The 17,072-nt window shown below is 42.5% G+C and overlaps 1 protein-coding gene across 3 annotated transcripts in view; it reads left to right on the top strand.

Annotated features, from left to right (window-relative positions):
- The window catches only part of LOC140188732 (uncharacterized), a 444,984-nt gene that overhangs the window by 320,970 nt on the left and 106,942 nt on the right, over positions 1 to 17,072 (top strand). For all 3 annotated transcript variants that reach the window (XM_072245312.1, XM_072245313.1, XM_072245314.1), the window contains 3 exons: positions 8,333 to 8,458; positions 10,513 to 10,635; positions 11,349 to 11,471. In XM_072245312.1, the coding sequence (XP_072101413.1) occupies positions 8,333 to 8,458; positions 10,513 to 10,635; positions 11,349 to 11,471 (372 nt within the window). The remainder of the gene's footprint in view (positions 1 to 8,332; positions 8,459 to 10,512; positions 10,636 to 11,348; positions 11,472 to 17,072) is intronic.

Below are 17,072 nucleotides of genomic sequence, written 5' to 3'. Positions count from 1 at the left end.
GGACAGAACACAAAGAGAAGCCTTGTCTATTGGCCAACAAAAGGTTTTAAAGCTATTGTAGTAGCTCCCATCTTATAAAGGCCTTTATTTGTCTTCAAAGCCAATCTACAATAGTGACATTATGAAGTCTATACCTATGGACTGTCACCAATTTCCTAGGTCCAGCAAAAGTAGCTGGTAACTTGTTTTATTGTGGCATACCCATCATCCTCCTGGATAACGTTCTTGAATTCCTGCGGGCCTATTTTGGGATAGGGCTCTGTGCATCAGCATGTTTTGTAAGCAAGAAGAAAGAATCTGGATGTCCAGGGCCTGTTATAATCTCAGCACATCCCTAAGCTGTTTGCAACCAATTACATTACAACACTGACAGGACTTAGCTGGAATGTAGGAAACATGGTGGCTAATTCAAGTTTTTTTATTACGTATATTTATTTTTCATGGTCTTTGTAATATTTATATTCATTTTCGGGGTCTAGGAATTACTAGGAAGGTGAGCATTTTTTGGCCATCCCCATTTGTTCTTAAGAAGGTGATAGTGAACTACTTTCAGCGCTGTGATGAAGATGACCCCACAGTGCTATTGGGTGGGGATTTTCAGAAGCTGGTGACAAGGATAACCACTAAAAGTGTTTCCAAGTTTGGAAAGAGCCCGACTTCATTGGGAGCCTGCAGTGGTGGTGTGCTTCATGTTTCTTTCTTGGTGGTTTGCTCTGGAGCAGCCTGGGCAAGTAGTTGCAGTGTGGTTTGTAGATGGCTACTGTACACTAGCTTGAAAGGAATAAATATTTAGAATGATTGACAGTGTGCTTTGTCTTGTATGGTGTTGGTCTTCTTGATAATAGTTGGTGCAGCGTTTATCAGCTAAGTGTAGAATCTTCCAATATACTCCCGATTGGCGTATTGAAGGCAAATGCAATGTTAGCATTCGTTTTGAGAAGACTAGAATAGTAAAAGCAAGGGTGTAATGCTGAAACTTTATAAGGCATTGGTCAGACAACAGTTGGAGTATTCTGAGCAGTTTTGGGCCCCTTATCTAAGAAAGGATGCACTGATATTCGAGAGGGTCTAGAATGATCCCGGGAATGAAGGGGTTAACATATGAGAAGCGCTTGATTGCCCCGGGCTTGTACTCACCGGAGTTTAGAAAATGAGGGGAGAATCTCATTGAAACCTATCAAATATTGAAAAGCCTAGACAGAGTGGACATAGCCAAATCAGCATGGCGGTTGTTGTCAGATCTGGGCCTGGACAAAAGGAGCAAAAAACAAGCAGCTCGTAGGATGGGGGAAGAGGCAGAACGAGCCTCTTGTTGGATTTGGAGTAGGCGAGAGGAGGGGAGCTGGAAGCCAGGAGCAGATGGGCAGTGACTTGGCCACCACTGCCGGCCCACCAACTGGAGAGTGTCGTGGTTAAGGGTCGAAACACTCTGTGAAGGTTGGGAACCACCTGATGACATCTGCTCCTGGCTGAAGGCTACGGTTCCCTTATAAGGTAACTGGCGAATGCACCCGAACAGGTGTATGTAACAAGTAGAGATGATGTTTCCTGGAATGGGGGAATCTAGGACCAGAAGACACAGCCTCAGAATAGGAGGACGTCCCTTTAAACAGAAATGCAGAGGAATTTCTTGAGCTGGGGGGTGGTAATTCTGTGGTATTCATTGCCAGAAATGGCGGTGGAGACCAAGTCATTGGATATATTTAAAGAACAGGTTGAAGGTTCTTGATTAGTAATGGTGTCAAAGGTTATGGGATGAAGGCAAGCGAATGGGGGATAATAAGTCAGCCATGATGAAATGACAGAATTGGTTCAATGGGCCGAATGGCTTAATCCTGCTCCTATGTCTTATGGTTTTAAAAAGTAGCTCCTCCAACTGTATGCACTCCCTCAGTGCAATACTAGGGTGTCAACACAGATTTGTGATTGCACTTCTGGAAAGGAGTTCATAACCACAATGAACTAACACAGAATATTACCTCCTCATTCACAGCTTTCCACTAACATGCACTGCCTATATATATGGGAAAATGCAAACCCCTTATATAGCTGGAACTATGCCAACCATTATCCAAATGTAATTTAAGCATTGAATATTACATTGGTGCTGTGAACGGTTAAAAACGTTCGGTCCAATTTATCCATGCTGGTGGCTGTGCTCTACAGAGACAGCTGACAATTCTGCTTTATATAATTTTATCTGCATTGACTTCTTGTTCTTCCTTGTTTGTGTACTTTTTTTGTGGTTCAATTGTTAGTCTTCTCACATTCCTGCCTAAAGGTGGTGGATCAAAATTCTAGTCCGGAGATTTGCGCACTGTTTTTAGTAATTGCTTTATCTTGTTCTACCTCAGTGCACTATGTAATGATTTTGATCTGTATGCAGACAAGCTTTTCACTGTTCAAAGTTTGATACATTTATTATCAAAGGACATATATGTCACTATATACAGCCGTGAGATTCATTTTCTTGTGGGCATACTCAACAAATCCATGAAAGAATAATAACCATAACAGAATCAATGAAAGACCGCACCAACTTGGGCATTCAACCAGAGTGCAAAAGATAACAAACTGTGCAAATACATAAAGAAAGAAATAATAATAATAAATAAATAAAAATAATTAGCAAGAACAAGAGATGAAGAGTCCTTGAAAGTGAGTCCATTGACTGTGGGAAGATGTCTTGATACGTGTCTCCCTCTCCACTATTTGTGACATTTACCAGGAGTGTTGTACACAAAGGGCCCAAATCATTGTTGAGGGTTCCTACAATCTCTTTGACCCAGTACCATAGGAAGGAGGTGGAGGAGCATCAAGATAAGGCATGCCAGACTGGATAACAGCTTCTTCACTCAGGCTGTCAGACTAATGAATAACCAGCCATTGCCGAGGTCCTGTCACTAGGAGAGCGAGTTGTTTACTGTTTAACTGGTAATCTGTGTGCTGCGCACTTCACAGGAATTTTGAATTACATTAACTTATTTGTGATGATTTTTTTTTAATGTGTTGTGTGTGATACATGTTTTGTGGGTGCATTGTGGTCTGGAAGAACATAGTTTATAGGCTGTCAGATGACAATAAACTTGAACTTGAAGAAACCAATACCAGTACAAATTTTCTGACACTCCAATGCAGAGGGAATGCTGCACTGTCACCCTTTGAGTCGAACTATTTCTTTTTGGTTCTTTAGATTAATGACTTGTCCCTGACTTTGGATTCTCCCACTTGTGGAAGCATATTTACCATAACGTTATCAAATTGTCAAAACACTGAGAGATCACACTGATCTAGAAACTTTCTCCAGTTCTGTTTTCACAGCCGAGCCACAGTTAGATTTGATCCATCTTGAAAATGGGTTTCGCAACTGCTTGTCGGGCTGGAGCCAGTCAGAAGTGGAGCTTAAGCTGACACTGGGTCAGTGGACTTGCCCCACTGCTGCTAGGGTGAATGGGCGAATCTCCAATGCAGTCAACAGTGGGAAACTGTTAGGAGTTCCCTTCATTACACCGATTCCAATTTCTAATATCCATGTGACAAAAAGGTGTAGAATTGAGGCAGAGAGGAAGTGGATAGAGAGTACCACCAGGATGAAACAATCTGTTTGGTCGTTACTTTCTCTTAACTTTTTTAGTTTTGAAAACTGCTACAGCTTCTGATGGGTAGTGGGCTGCAGATATGTCTCCACAAAAGGAAATGTAAGGCTACCCTTCCCTCTGATAGCCTGCAGGTTACCCTTGGGCAAAGTGTGGCACCTGCTTGGCTCCCTGATCAGTGTCACATGAGGCGATGGGAGCAGGTGGTGGATGGTCGTATGAGCAGCCGGAGCGTATCACAAGTGTTGGGTATGTGATCACTGACTCCAGGCAGATCATCTCTGAAGAGTATTGATAATGGCTGGGGTCACCCATCTTGTAAAGACACCGCCTAGAAGAAAGCAATGTCAAACCACTTCTGTAGAAAAATTTGCCAAGAATAATCACGGTCATGAGACCATTATCTCGGCACACGATGGTGATGTTGCAGCTTCTGAGAAAAAGCAAAGGGTGGGTGGGATCAGTCAGGGATTTAAGGAAGGACAGACCATTGGGATGAGCAAGTTGACGTGGACGATTTAAAGATGAGGTGAAAATCTCTGGAATCAGTGAGATGTAGAATATGAGGCTGATGGTACTCTAATTCTGAAAAAATGATGATTTTACAAGAAGAATGGGAAGAAATTGTTATTGAGTGGATAATTACAGTGTGTCAGGAGAGGGGGCTGGTTTCTAAACAACACCAACCCTAAATACACTCAGCTCTTACAGTGCCTATAAAAACTATTCACCCCTCTCTTCCCCAAGAAATTTTCATGCTTTATTGTTTTATAAAACTGAATCACAGTGGATTTTAATCCAGCTTTTTTGACACTGATCAACAGAAAAAATCTCTTTTGTGTCAGTAAACAGATCTCTATGTGTGTGGATATGTCTCTATCAGCTTTGCACATACGGACACTGCAATTTTTCCCCATTCTGCTTTACAAAACTGCTCAAGCTCTGTCAGATTGCACAGGGATAGTGAACAGCCCTTTTCAGGTCCAGCCACAAATTCTCAATTGGATTGAGGTCTGGACTCTGACTTGGCCACTCCAGGACATTAACTGTGTTGTTTTATGCTATTCCTGTAGCTTTGGTTTTATGCTTGGGGTCATTGTCTTGCTGGAAAACAAATTTTCTCCCAAATTGCATTTCTCTTGGAGACTGCATCAGGTTTGCCTCCAGGATTTCCCTATATTTTTCTGCATTCATTTTACCCTCTACCTTCACAAGCCTTCCGGGGCCTGCTGCAGTGAAGCCTCCCCATAGCATGATGCAGCCACCACCATGCTTCACAGTAGGGATGCTGTGTTTTTGATGATGTGTGATGTTTGTCTTATACCAAACATATTGTTTAGTCTGATGGCCAAAAAGCTCAATTTTGGTTTCATCAGACGATGGAACCTTCTTCCAGCTGACTTCGGAGTCTCCCACATTCCTTCGGCATCAACTTACCAAACCAATGAAAAGCCTTACTGGTCTATAATTTCCTGGGCTATCTCTACTCCCTTTCTTGAATAAGGGAACAACATCTGCAACCTCCTGATCCTCTGGAACCTTCCCTGTCCCCATTGATGATGCAAAGGTCATTGCCAGGGACTCAGCAATCTCCTCCCTCGCCCTCCACAGTAGCTTGGGGTACATCTCATCCAGTCCAGGTGACTTATCAAACTTGTTGCTTTCCAAAAGCTCCAGGACATAAGTCTGATCCTATCCCTATCCAATGCTATGGTAAAGGAGATAGAATTGTGATCACTATCTCCAAAATGCTGTCCCACTGAGAGACCTGACACCTAACCAGGTTCATTTCCAAATACCAGATCAAGTACAGCCTCTCCTCTTGTAGGCTTATCTACATATTTTGTCAGGAAACCTTCCTGAATACACCTAACAAACTCCACCCCATCTAAACCCCTTGCTCTAGCGAGATGCCAATCAATATTTTGGAAATTAAAATCTCTCACCACCACAACCCTGTTATTATTACACCTTTCCAGAATCTGTCTCCCTATCAGCTCTATTTCTTTCCATTGCTTGATGATTGACTTAACTGTACTGCAAAGGATATACCTTGACTTGGAAATTTTCTTGCATCCATCTCTTGTCTTGTGCTTTTCAATAACCTTTACATAGAGTTGCTTGGAGTGCTCTTTTGTCTTCATGCAGTAGTTTTTGTCAGGATACTGACTCACCAGCAGTTGGACCTTCTTCTTCTTCTTCTTTTTCTTTTTTGTTTTATGGCGGTTGGCGACCAGTTTTCAGTGCATTACCACCACCTGCTAGACTTCTTGTGTTCCAACCAAATATGTCCTGGAGTTCTCTACTTTAGACAATCTAGTTCAGCCTGCAATTCTCTATTAGCATCACTCTATAGTTGCAATTCCTCGTGAATGCTTAATGCGCTCATTAGATAATGCCGCAAACTGCTAATCTTCCCTAATTTTGTCACATGTTTTCATGTAGTTGCATTACCTCAATTACATTGATTTTATCTACATCACTTGTAAAACTAAAATCATCTTGTTAAAGAATAGTAATTATCGCACGTTATACTTTTAAAATGGTTGTTTTCCCAAGTCTATCTGTTTTTTCAGGTTTTCCTTTTCTTGGATCGTAGCCTGCAGTTGTTTACTGAGACCTCGGAGTTCTTCTTCATTTGCTTCCATGTTCTCATTTTATAATGTGAATGTAGATAATTCACTTTGCAACAAATTCCTTTTCCTTTTGTACCCTTGTAATAATTTCCTCCGTTTTCCAATCTCTTTCCAACTCACCGTTGTTCTTGTCGGGTACTTCTATTTGTTGTTGGAGCTCTGCACGTTTACCCTGGGCTTCAACCATAAAATCTGAGGATTTTCCTCAAGTTCTGAAACATTTCTTAAATTCTTGACCATTTGCGACAAATAAACTGACATTAAGATTCCATCTCCCCTGCCTGTGAACTGTTGGATCCTCCATTCAGCGTTTCTTTGACTTCTTCCCAACTAATCCCTTTAATACCAAGATACTTTTCTGTAGACTTGATGATAATTTTAATTTTCTTAGTTCTTTTGCTTGTTTGTGCTGAACAATTAATTGCATCCACCATAAAAAGCAGGAAATCCCTTTTACTCATTAATAGTGTATCCTTATTTTTCATATTACAGCTCTCACAATTCACCAGTTTATTATTCCCTGTATTTGTTTGCTTGACTTCATTTTCTTCATCAAATTCTTTCACTGCCTCTGCATAACTGATTCCTTGAGTTACTTTTACATATTGTATCTCAGCCACTTTCTTGCTATAAATGCACCCTCAATAAGCTGCGCTGTGTTCCTCGCCGCAATTGCAGCATTTCAGCCTAGCTCCCTCTTCACATTTCCCATATTCATGTTCTCCAGCACATCTCCCACATCTTTGTTTTCCTCTGCAGACCGCCGCAATGTTCCCGAATTTCTGACATTTATAGCATCTTAAAGGCAGTGGTATATATATTCTAACCGCATAACACATATACCCTAAGTAAACGTTAGTCGGCAATCTCTCTTCATCAAAGTTAATCATTACCGATAAACTATCACACTTTTTCCCGTTTCTTGTAACTTTCAAATGTTTGGCCTCGATAATTTTTGCTCCCTTTATGTTCTGTTTAATCTCATCCATAGCAACTTTTGTTGGTATCCCCGAAATAACTCCTCTAGTCCACTTTCTATTGTTGGGTATTGAGCATTGTACTTCTTTGCCGTCTATTTTACATATTCTCATCACTTGGCCTTGCTGAGCACTATCCCGACAAATCACTAATAGTGATCCATTTCGTAAAATCTTTGCTCCTTTAATCTCGCCTATAATTTTGTTGAGCATCTTCATCAAACGAATCGGGTTCCGGTCACCAAAAGACACCCCGTCTTCACTTAGTTTTATAATTGTTTTGCTGTCCTGTTTTGATCATCTGCTGACTCCTCAGAGTTTGATATCCCGTATCTCCGCTTTCTTTTCTTCCTCTTTCCATTCCGTTCCTCTTTCCCACCAACCTCCATCTCTAGTTCACTTCCACTCCCACCAGAAACTTCCTTCAACAGCTTGGCTCTTTCCTTGATGTTCTTTCTCGCTGCCATTTTCCAGTCACAACCCGACTCTCTAATTTCCAGCTCTCGGTAAGCTCAAGTTGGACCTTCCAGATACAGGTATATGTTTCTACAATCAATTGAAACACCTTGACTGCGCACAGGTGATCTCCATTTAACTAATTATGTGACTTCTAAAACCAACTGGCTGCACCAGTGATGATTTGGTGTGTCTTATTAAAGGGGGAGGAGGTGAATACTTATGCAATCATTTATTTTGAGTTTTATATTTATAATTAATTTTGATCACTTTGTAGAGATCTGTTTTCACTTTGAGACAGAGGAGTCTTTTTCTGTTTATCAGTGTCAAAAAAGATCAGATTAAATCCACTGTGATTCAATGTTGTAAAACAATAAAACATGAAAACTTTTAGGCGGGGTGAATACTTTTTATAGGCACTGTATACCTATTGCACTACAATCAATTGTTTAATTGAAAGGAAGGAGCAAAAGGCAAAGGAGTAAAAAAAATGGGAAAGAAAAGGGAAACAAATTCTAAGGGAAAGAGGAGTGAGACAAACAAGAAGAAATATGAGGATATTTTTCACCAAAGTACCAAGTCCAAGATCAAGTAAAAGTGTGAGATCAACTTGATGGACTGCATACATTTACAGAGTTGTATCTGATGGTGGTTTTTAATCTTCTAGGCATCAATACATGCTTAATTGGAAATGGAGGCTGTGAACATGACTGTGTTCAGTTGTCGATAGCCCATTACCAGTGTAAATGCCGACACAACTACCAGCTCAAGGACGATGGGAAGCACTGCGAGTGTGAGTACCTGGGCTAAGGGAATCGGTTGTGGTGGGAGGGAGAGGGCTACCTGTTACATCCCCCTTTGCACATTTTGTCATCATCATCATTATGTGCCACATTGTATGGTGTGGGCGATGATGGTCTTTGACCATGATTGTTCTTGGCAAAGTTTTCTATAGAAGTAGACTTCTTCTGGGCAGTGTCTTTACGAGGCAGGCGAACCCAGCCATTATCAATACTCTTCAGAGATTGACTGCCTGGTATCGCTGGTCATATAAACAGGATTTGTGATGTGCACCAGCTGCTCATACAACCATCCACCAACTGCTCCCATGACTTCACGTGACCCTGATCGAGGAGAGGCTAAGCTGGTGCTACATCTTGCCCAAGGGTAACCTAGCGGAGGGAAGGAGGGTCTTGCACCGCTTTTGGTAGAGATGTATCTCCACTACATCACCCACTTGTACATATACCCATAACAAATCTCGTTAGGAGGCCCCGCTGCATTTTTCCAAGTTATGTTACCTGTCTGGAAATTTTAAAAACTCCAAGACTAATAGCAAATGCCAGAAATTTCTCTATTTTGTTTTAATATGGATTTGCAGATCTCCCTGATTTTTTTGTGAGGTTCAAAGGAGTGCCTTGTCAGATTTATGCATACGATGCCAAGCTGAAAGTCTACAAGTGTCCTCAATTCCCAGCATGTTACAGAGTAGGCATGATGTTTTAAGTCATCTCTCGGAGGGACTTAGCACAGTAGAATCAACACTCTTTCAACTGCCAGGGAGTGTTGTTACTGAATGATTGGATAGTGCATGAAGGGGGCGAGTGGGGTTTGTGCTGGTGGGACCATTGCTCTCAGTCAGTTAGAGGACCAGGACAGGCTGCCCACTGTAGACATTTTCATCCTGCATGGGGGCTAGGGGAACACTCTCTGTAAAAAAAAGCCTAACTCTGACATCCCCCCCTATACTTTCCTTCAATCACCTTGAAATTATGCCCTTTCATATTGTTGAGTTCTACAAGCCACATTCTACTACTGAGGGAATGTTTTGTCAGGAAGGAGTTTGGCATTTCAGGTGTCATCCATTTTCAATGAGTGATTGGGAGCTACAACATTGCACAATCACATGCTGTAAATAAGAAGAAAAATTGTTTGATATCCAGTCACAGTAGTTCTCTTGGGGCCCTTGCCGGCACGTGACCCTATCTCAGTCTCTATTTGATCAGGACATTCCTGGAGGAAGGAATAGGTGATGCTGGGCCGTTATTAAATGATCTCGCAGGAAGGGGTTGTAACTCTTTTCAGCCAGCCTTCTACTTAACCAGACGTGATTCTCCCCCACCAAACACAATCTAGAACAGTTTATAGAGAGGCTGTGCATGCCAATGGAATGTTCCATTCCGGGGCTGAGAGCAGATCCATGCCCACCCCACCCACTGTCTGCCCCAACCCCCAAGGTCCTCAACTCAACCCAACCACTGCTCACCTTGTTAGATGCACTTAATGGAAAACAGTTGTGGGGAATTGAGGAAAAATTGGGGCAGCATAGTGGCAGAGTGGCACCATGCCAGAGACTCGGGTTCAATTCCCGCTGCTGACTATAAGGAGCTCTCCCCATGGCCACATGGGTTTCCTCCGGATGTTCTGGTTTCTTCCCACAGTCCAAAGACATATTGGCCACATGGGTGCAATTGGGTGGCACGGGTTCATTGGGCCAGAAAAGCCTGTTATTGTGCTGTATATCTAAAATATTTTTTAAAAGTTATTACTAGAACCTGCTGTCTAGTTAGGGTTTGATCTCCCTTGGCAAAGCCATGTGCGAAAGGAAAAAGGTTCTCCCCATGGGAGGTAACTACTATTCACTTAAAGTGACAATGGGTTCAGTTTTCTCACTTTGAGTGAATACAGCCTCCACTTTGTTCTTCAAACTCCGGCAAGTATCACTTGTGGAGATTGGCCACGAAGGCAAGTTGGGTGATAGGTGTAACATCCTAATGAAGCTGCCAAAGGCTTTTTCCATTCTGGGGTGCAAGGAATTCACTCTCACACACTCTCTTATCTCTCCAGTGAAGAACCCATGTGCTGACAGGAATGGTGGCTGTATGCACGTGTGCCACAACCACCATGGAGTCGCCAGGTGTGATTGCTACCCTGGATACGGATTGGCGAGTGACGTCAAAGGATGTGAAGGTAAGTGACCTGAAAAATATCTCTTTCTCGTAATGTGCACCATTACGTTTCCATGGCAACTTGTGCCACAGGCAACAGTGGATGATGGAACTCTCCACCAAACCCTCACACACACTGCCATCAAGCCACTCGCCTTGCCCCAACAAGCCCCTCGCACACAGTAAATGATTTGAAACATCACGAATGTTGCAAGTGGCCCTGGTTCTGGTTGATAGCAAATTATCTGTTGCATCTCCCACGTCCATAGCTGCTTCCATACAGAGATGAAGGAAAACTGTTCCACAGCAACACCATCACCTCAGGTATTATTGTTGGGTCTAAACCATGGAAAGACACAGTGGGAACATGTTCACCAGAGATCCCCCCCCTCATTCTTCTAAAACTTCACTGGTAATAAACAACTCTTGTTGTTTTTACACATTTGTTTCCAAATCTGTCCTTTAGCCTCTATTGTTTCTTTTTAATTTATAGATACAGTAATTCTTTGTTTTTATATAATTGTTTATTCTTTACAATTGTTGAATGTTGTTTTTGTTGCATGCCACACCCTAACCAACACACCACAGCAAATTCCTAATACAGTACTGTGCAAAAGTCTTAGGAACCCTAGCTACATTTATGTGCCTCAGACTTCTGCACAGTGTTGTACATGTAAACGTATATGGTGAATAAAGTTGATTCTTGATCCCTCTTTCACTTCATCTCTCATTTAGATATTGATGAGTGTGTGTTTGGAATCGCTGAGTGCTCACATGGATGCGTCAACACTCGTGGATCTTTCTCCTGTGTTTGCAATGCAGGCTACGAGCTGGGCTCCGATGGGAAACAGTGCTACCGTAAGTTAACCCGTTCAAACCTTCTCACCGGTGGAAAGTTAGAATCCAAGTCTATTTTGCTGAGCCTGTCAGCATGGTCTTAAACTTACCTGTAGGCTCCTGAGTAAAATTCGCCTCAAGACCGTAGCTACTATCAGGTAATGATCCTGTCACACTGTACAGAATGACAGTATGTAGTGTCGTGCAAAAGTCTTAAGCACATATGTATAACTTGGGTGCCTAAGACTTTTGCACAGTACTGTAGTAATTTTATGTGTTGCACTGTACTGTTGCTGCTGCAAATGAGCAAATTTCATACCATATGTGAGTGATATAACCCTGATTCTGAAATGGGTCTCTATCGTGGACTGAGAGTGGGAAGGGGGCAGGGAGAGGGGAATCATGGTTGGGGAAAAAAGGAGAGGAGAGGGAGCGGGAAGCACTAGAGAGACATTCTGTAATTGTCAATAAACCAGTTTTTTGGAATCAAATGACCTTGCCTGGGCTGGGTAGTCTGCACCCATGTCACCCCTTGCTCCTGGCATTCTTTCTCTGCCACCTGTCGCGTGGAGCTCCAACCCTGCCATAGGTAACATCCATTGCTCCCATTGGATTTACAGACTTGCTCTCCACTCCGCTGACAAATGCAGTACTGTGCAAAAGTCTTAGGCACCCTAGGTACAGTATATATATATATATATAGCTAGGGTGCCTAAGACTTTTGCAGGAAGAGTGAATTAACATAATGTTAACAATAACACTTCTCTGCCAGTGCAGGAAAGATCAGGAGTTGTCTAAATGGATCATAAATGATATTTCAACATTTTGAAGGCTTTAGCAGGCTATGGAAGAAACTATGAGGACTCATTGGTTAACATTAGCTTTTTGAGAACTAGGTGGTCCATTGTATGCCGTTTTATAGGGGTTACGGGATTGGATCCTGCCTGGACAAATATTTTATTTGTTGGCTCTTATAGGCCCATGTAAGCGATGGTGTAGAGGAAATTTTAATCTCAATCTAACCCATGCTGTGCTTGACCTAGACAGTAAAAGGAAATTAAAGAAACTGCTGGAATATGCCCTGGAAATCTGAAAGAAGAAGTGAGAATGCTGGAAACATTTAGCAGGTCTGAAAGTATTTGGGGAAAGAGAAACAATTAATAATTCAGGTCCTTGACTGAAATGCCAACTGTTTCCCGATCCACGGATGCTGCCTAAACCTGAGTGCTCCCAACATTTTCTGTTTTTATTCTAGGTTAGATGGGACTGTGTTGAAAGAACTTCACCCTGTCTCCAGCCTGGTAAGGGTGACATGCCAGTGTAGAGGTTAGCGTAATGCTATTACAGCTTCAGTGACTAGCGATCAGAATTCAGTTCCGGCCACTGTCTGTAGGAAGCTTGTATGTTCTACCTATGACCATGTGGGCTTCCTCCAGGTGCTCCAGTTACCCCCCACATTCCAGACGTCTGGGTTTAGGTTACTAACTAAGTTGTGGGCATTCTATGTTGGCAATGGAAACGTGGCAATTCGTGCAGCCCCCAGCACTTCTTTGGACTGTGTTTGTGGTTGGTGCAGATGAAGTATTTTTCTGTATGTTTCAATGTTCATGTGATAAATAAAGCTCATCTTCAATCTTGTGTTGTACGCGCGCAGGAGACGATTTAATGGAAAATGTAGAAGAAACACAAACATAGAAAATAGGTGCAGGAGTAGGCCATTCGGCCCTTCGAGCCTGCACCGCCATTCAGTATGATCATGGCTGCTCATCCAACTCAGAACCCTGTACCAGCCTTCCCCCCATACCCCCTGATCCCTTTAGCCACAAGGGCCATATCTAACTCCCTCTTAAATATAGCCAATGAACTGGCCTCAACTGTTTCCTGTGGCAGAGAATTCCACAGTTCACCACTCTCTGTGTGAAGAAGTTTTTCCTCATCTCGGTCCTATAAGGCTTCCCCTTTATCCTCAAACTGTGACCCCTCGTTCTGGACTTCCCCAACATCAGGAACAATCTTCCTGCATCTAGCCTGTCCAATCCCTTTAGGATTTTATATGTTTCAATAAGATCCCCCCTCAATCTTCTAAATTCCAATGAGTATATTCCTTATCTGTCCCATGTAAAGTATTTGATGGGACACTGTAGCAAGAGCTTTATTCCTTATCTGTGTAGTACTGTTCTTCACTTCAGGGTGTTTGATGGAGCAGGGAAGCTTTACAAAAGTTGCCTTGGCTACACCTTTAACCATACTGCTTTAATTAGCAATCATTCCAGTTACTTATTTCATTTGCTGTTGAGGGATCTTTGTGCAAATTAAGTGTTAATTAATTTGTATTAAAACAGCCTCGATGAAGTCTAAAATATAAAGTGTAAAGGCCTCTGGGTCATCTGCTCTGGTCTCCAGCAACTGTTTGCTCAATGGCTCCATGGTTTTATATCCTCAGCCTGCAATGTGCTGTAAGAGTTGAACTTTTCCGGAGTTTTGTAGGACTTTCAGTAGAGACACAGTATTTTAAGAGTACTGGTGATGCTTTCAGTACATAAGGAAGTCCTAGAGCTTTCTAAATCCAAAGAAATGATTTTGAATGCAGTACTGTGCTAACGTTTTGGGCACCTATATATAGCTAAAGTGTCTAAGACTTTTGTACAGCACAGTATTTGGCAATATGGAGTGGAGAGCGAGTTTGTAAATCTGGCAGGAGCACAGAATGTTGGGAATGGTGAAGGTGGAGCGCTGTGGGCGGGATGTGCGATAGGTGGAAGAGAGAGAGAGCCAGATGCGAGGATGGCGTGGGTGCAGACACACCCAGTCCTGAGACACCAGGCAAGGGGATTTGATTCCAAACAACTGGTTAATTGATCACTACAGAATGTCTCTCTGGTGCCTCCCCACTCCCTCCCCTCTCCCTCCCCACTCCCTCCCCTCTCCCTCCCCTCTCCCTCCCCATTTTTCCAACCTTGATTCTGCTCCCCTTACCCCCTTACCATTCTCAGTCCACAACAGAGACCCATATCAGAATTAGGTTTATCATCACTCACATCTCTCATGAAATTTGGGTGTTTTTTGGAGGCAACAGTACAGTGCAAGTCATAAAGCTACCTGTATATAGAGTTTGGCACAGTTCTATCTGGCCACTGTATTAATGTGAGAAAGTGCAAACTTTCTTTTCGTAAGCAAATAGCAGACATAGTGATGAGAAAATCAGTTCTTGTTAACACAAAGACATGAGAAAGAACCAAAATTTGGCCTTATACTGCATGCACCTGCCCAGTAACATTGTCGCTGATCTTCTACCCTCAGCACCCTTTTCCTACATGTCCCTATATCCTGTGAATCCATTATTGCACAGAAACTTATACTGCCATCAATGATCAATATCGATGTCTACTCAATGACCAAACCTCCGCGTCCCTCCACCTCCTTGGGTAGAAAGTTTCTGTGATTCTTTCATGTCATTTATTTAAACTGAGGCTTGAATATATTGTCTGATTAAGAATTTGCACCCCTCTATAATAAAAAATCTCAATGATTACAAACCTATGAGGAAAGAAAGTTCTCTTCTCAATACTAAATGACTGACTCCTTATCCTATGACTAAGACTTAACTTTACATTTCCTAGTCTGGAGAAACAGCCTTGCGGTCTCGACATTGGTAAGGCCTCTGAGGTTCATATGTATCTGAATGAGATTATTTCTCTGTTGTCTAAACTCCAATTTAGGCCATTCTTACTCATTGTCTCCTCCATTTCTGAGAACTAATAATGCAAGTCTATGCTGAACTGTGCCTTCATAATGGCACATATAACCATCCCAAGACATGTCCCTTGTCTAAAACTGCACAATCCCCATGATCCATCTGTTGCTCCACACTGCAAAGAATAAGAGGCTCCAAATGAACTACATTTATAGCAGGGGTCCCCAACCTTTTTTGCACTGCGGACTGGTTTAATATTGACAATATTCTTGCGGACCAGCCGACCGGGGTGGGGGGTTGTTTAAGTAGGGTGAAACTCACCTCAACATGTCTTTTACAGCTAGGGTTGCCAACTTTCTTACTCCCAAATAGGGGACACAAGTAGCAGTCAAATCCGGGGACACTTGCGTTTACCCCAGGAAGGACTACCATGACCATGAAGCCTTGCACGGGCACCTGTGTGTGCATGCGTGACGTGCCGATTTTTTTTCCCACAAATCAGTTTTGGCTTAATCTTCCTGACTATACTGTACATACATTATTTCTTCTTTATATAGGCTGTGTATTTAACAAATCATTCCTGCTTTTACTGTATGTTAGTGTTATTTGGTATGATTTGGTAGGTTATTTTTTGGTTCTAGGAATGCTCAAAAATTTTTCCCATATAAATTAATGGTAATTGCTTCTTCGCTTCACGCCATTTCGGCACGAAAGGTTTCATAGGAATGATCTACCTTAGTGGGGGAAATACGGGACAAGGGCGATCCCGTATGGGACAAACCAATTTAGCCCGATATACGGGATGTCCTGGCAAATACGGGACAGTTGGAAACCCTATGTTCAAGTTCAACAGTGCGTGACAGGGAATGAGGAAAGGTGCAGCTGATTCGTATCGTTTCCTCTCGGCCTGGTGGTTGGGGACCACTGATTTATAGAGTCTTAATCAGGCAACTGTGGTTTTGTTCAATTGATTTGTTAATGGGAGGGGAACATTAGTGTAATGCCAGGTTCGTACTTTTATTGATTGTTATACTGTATGTATTTCACTTCAGCAGTTCTGTAAGAGCAGTCTGTTCTGTTTTCAAGCTTGTGTGGGTTATTGTTGAAGATAAGAGATGAGGAGATTAGAATGGTCAAATTAAGGGGAGGTTTCTCTGGTGAGGGACACTGAGGTTGGGCTTGGGGCTTTTGTTCGAGAGGAGCTGAAGAGAGAAGACGCTGGGGAGAACCGGTCGTAACATACGATCCGGTGGGAGACCCGTTTGTTCGGGATGGATTGCGAGCGACGTTCGGAAGGTGGTGTGTGCTTTTGTGTTGACCAAGGGCCCAGCGCGCGAGTGCCAGAGGAGTTCAAGATGAGTTCCAACTTATGCACATTGGACTGTTTAATTAGAATGGGCCCTTTTCTTTTTGTTATTCTTTACTAACCCTTTAGTTAAGTTAAGATTCATAAGTATAATTCCTTTAATCGTATGCAATGTACTGTCTGTTATCTCATGGCACTAATTTGTAACGGGGTAGCAAATGACGCAGCATGCACAGAAACGGGTTTGGGGTGGGATTGAGCGTGCGTCAATCTCATGGGTTTGGCGAGGATGGAGGTTTGTCTTCCCTTGACCTACGCGGCCGAGGAAATCAGGGTGTTTCATTAGCATTACTGGTATTTATTGTCCACCTGCTATCTGTCTTTGAATCCCAAAGGCAGCCACAGTGATGGGTCTGGAGTCTCAACTACAATACTGTCCAAGAGTCTTGGGCACATATGTATAGCAAGGGAATTTTGAACAGTACTGTAAAATTTTTTTGGATTGCATTGTACTGTTGCTGCAGAAAAAAACAAAGTTCATGACTTATATGAGTGATGATAAACTTGATTCTGATATGGGTCTCTATTGTGGACTGAGAGTGGGAAGGGGAGGCAGAGAGAG

The sequence above is a fragment of the Mobula birostris genome, chromosome 27 (genome assembly GCF_030028105.1).
Source record: "Mobula birostris isolate sMobBir1 chromosome 27, sMobBir1.hap1, whole genome shotgun sequence".
In the NCBI taxonomy this organism is placed as follows: domain Eukaryota; kingdom Metazoa; phylum Chordata; class Chondrichthyes; order Myliobatiformes; family Myliobatidae; genus Mobula; species Mobula birostris.
The sequence above is the reverse complement of the archived record's forward strand: the minus strand, read 5'-3'. Positions and strand labels throughout refer to the sequence as shown.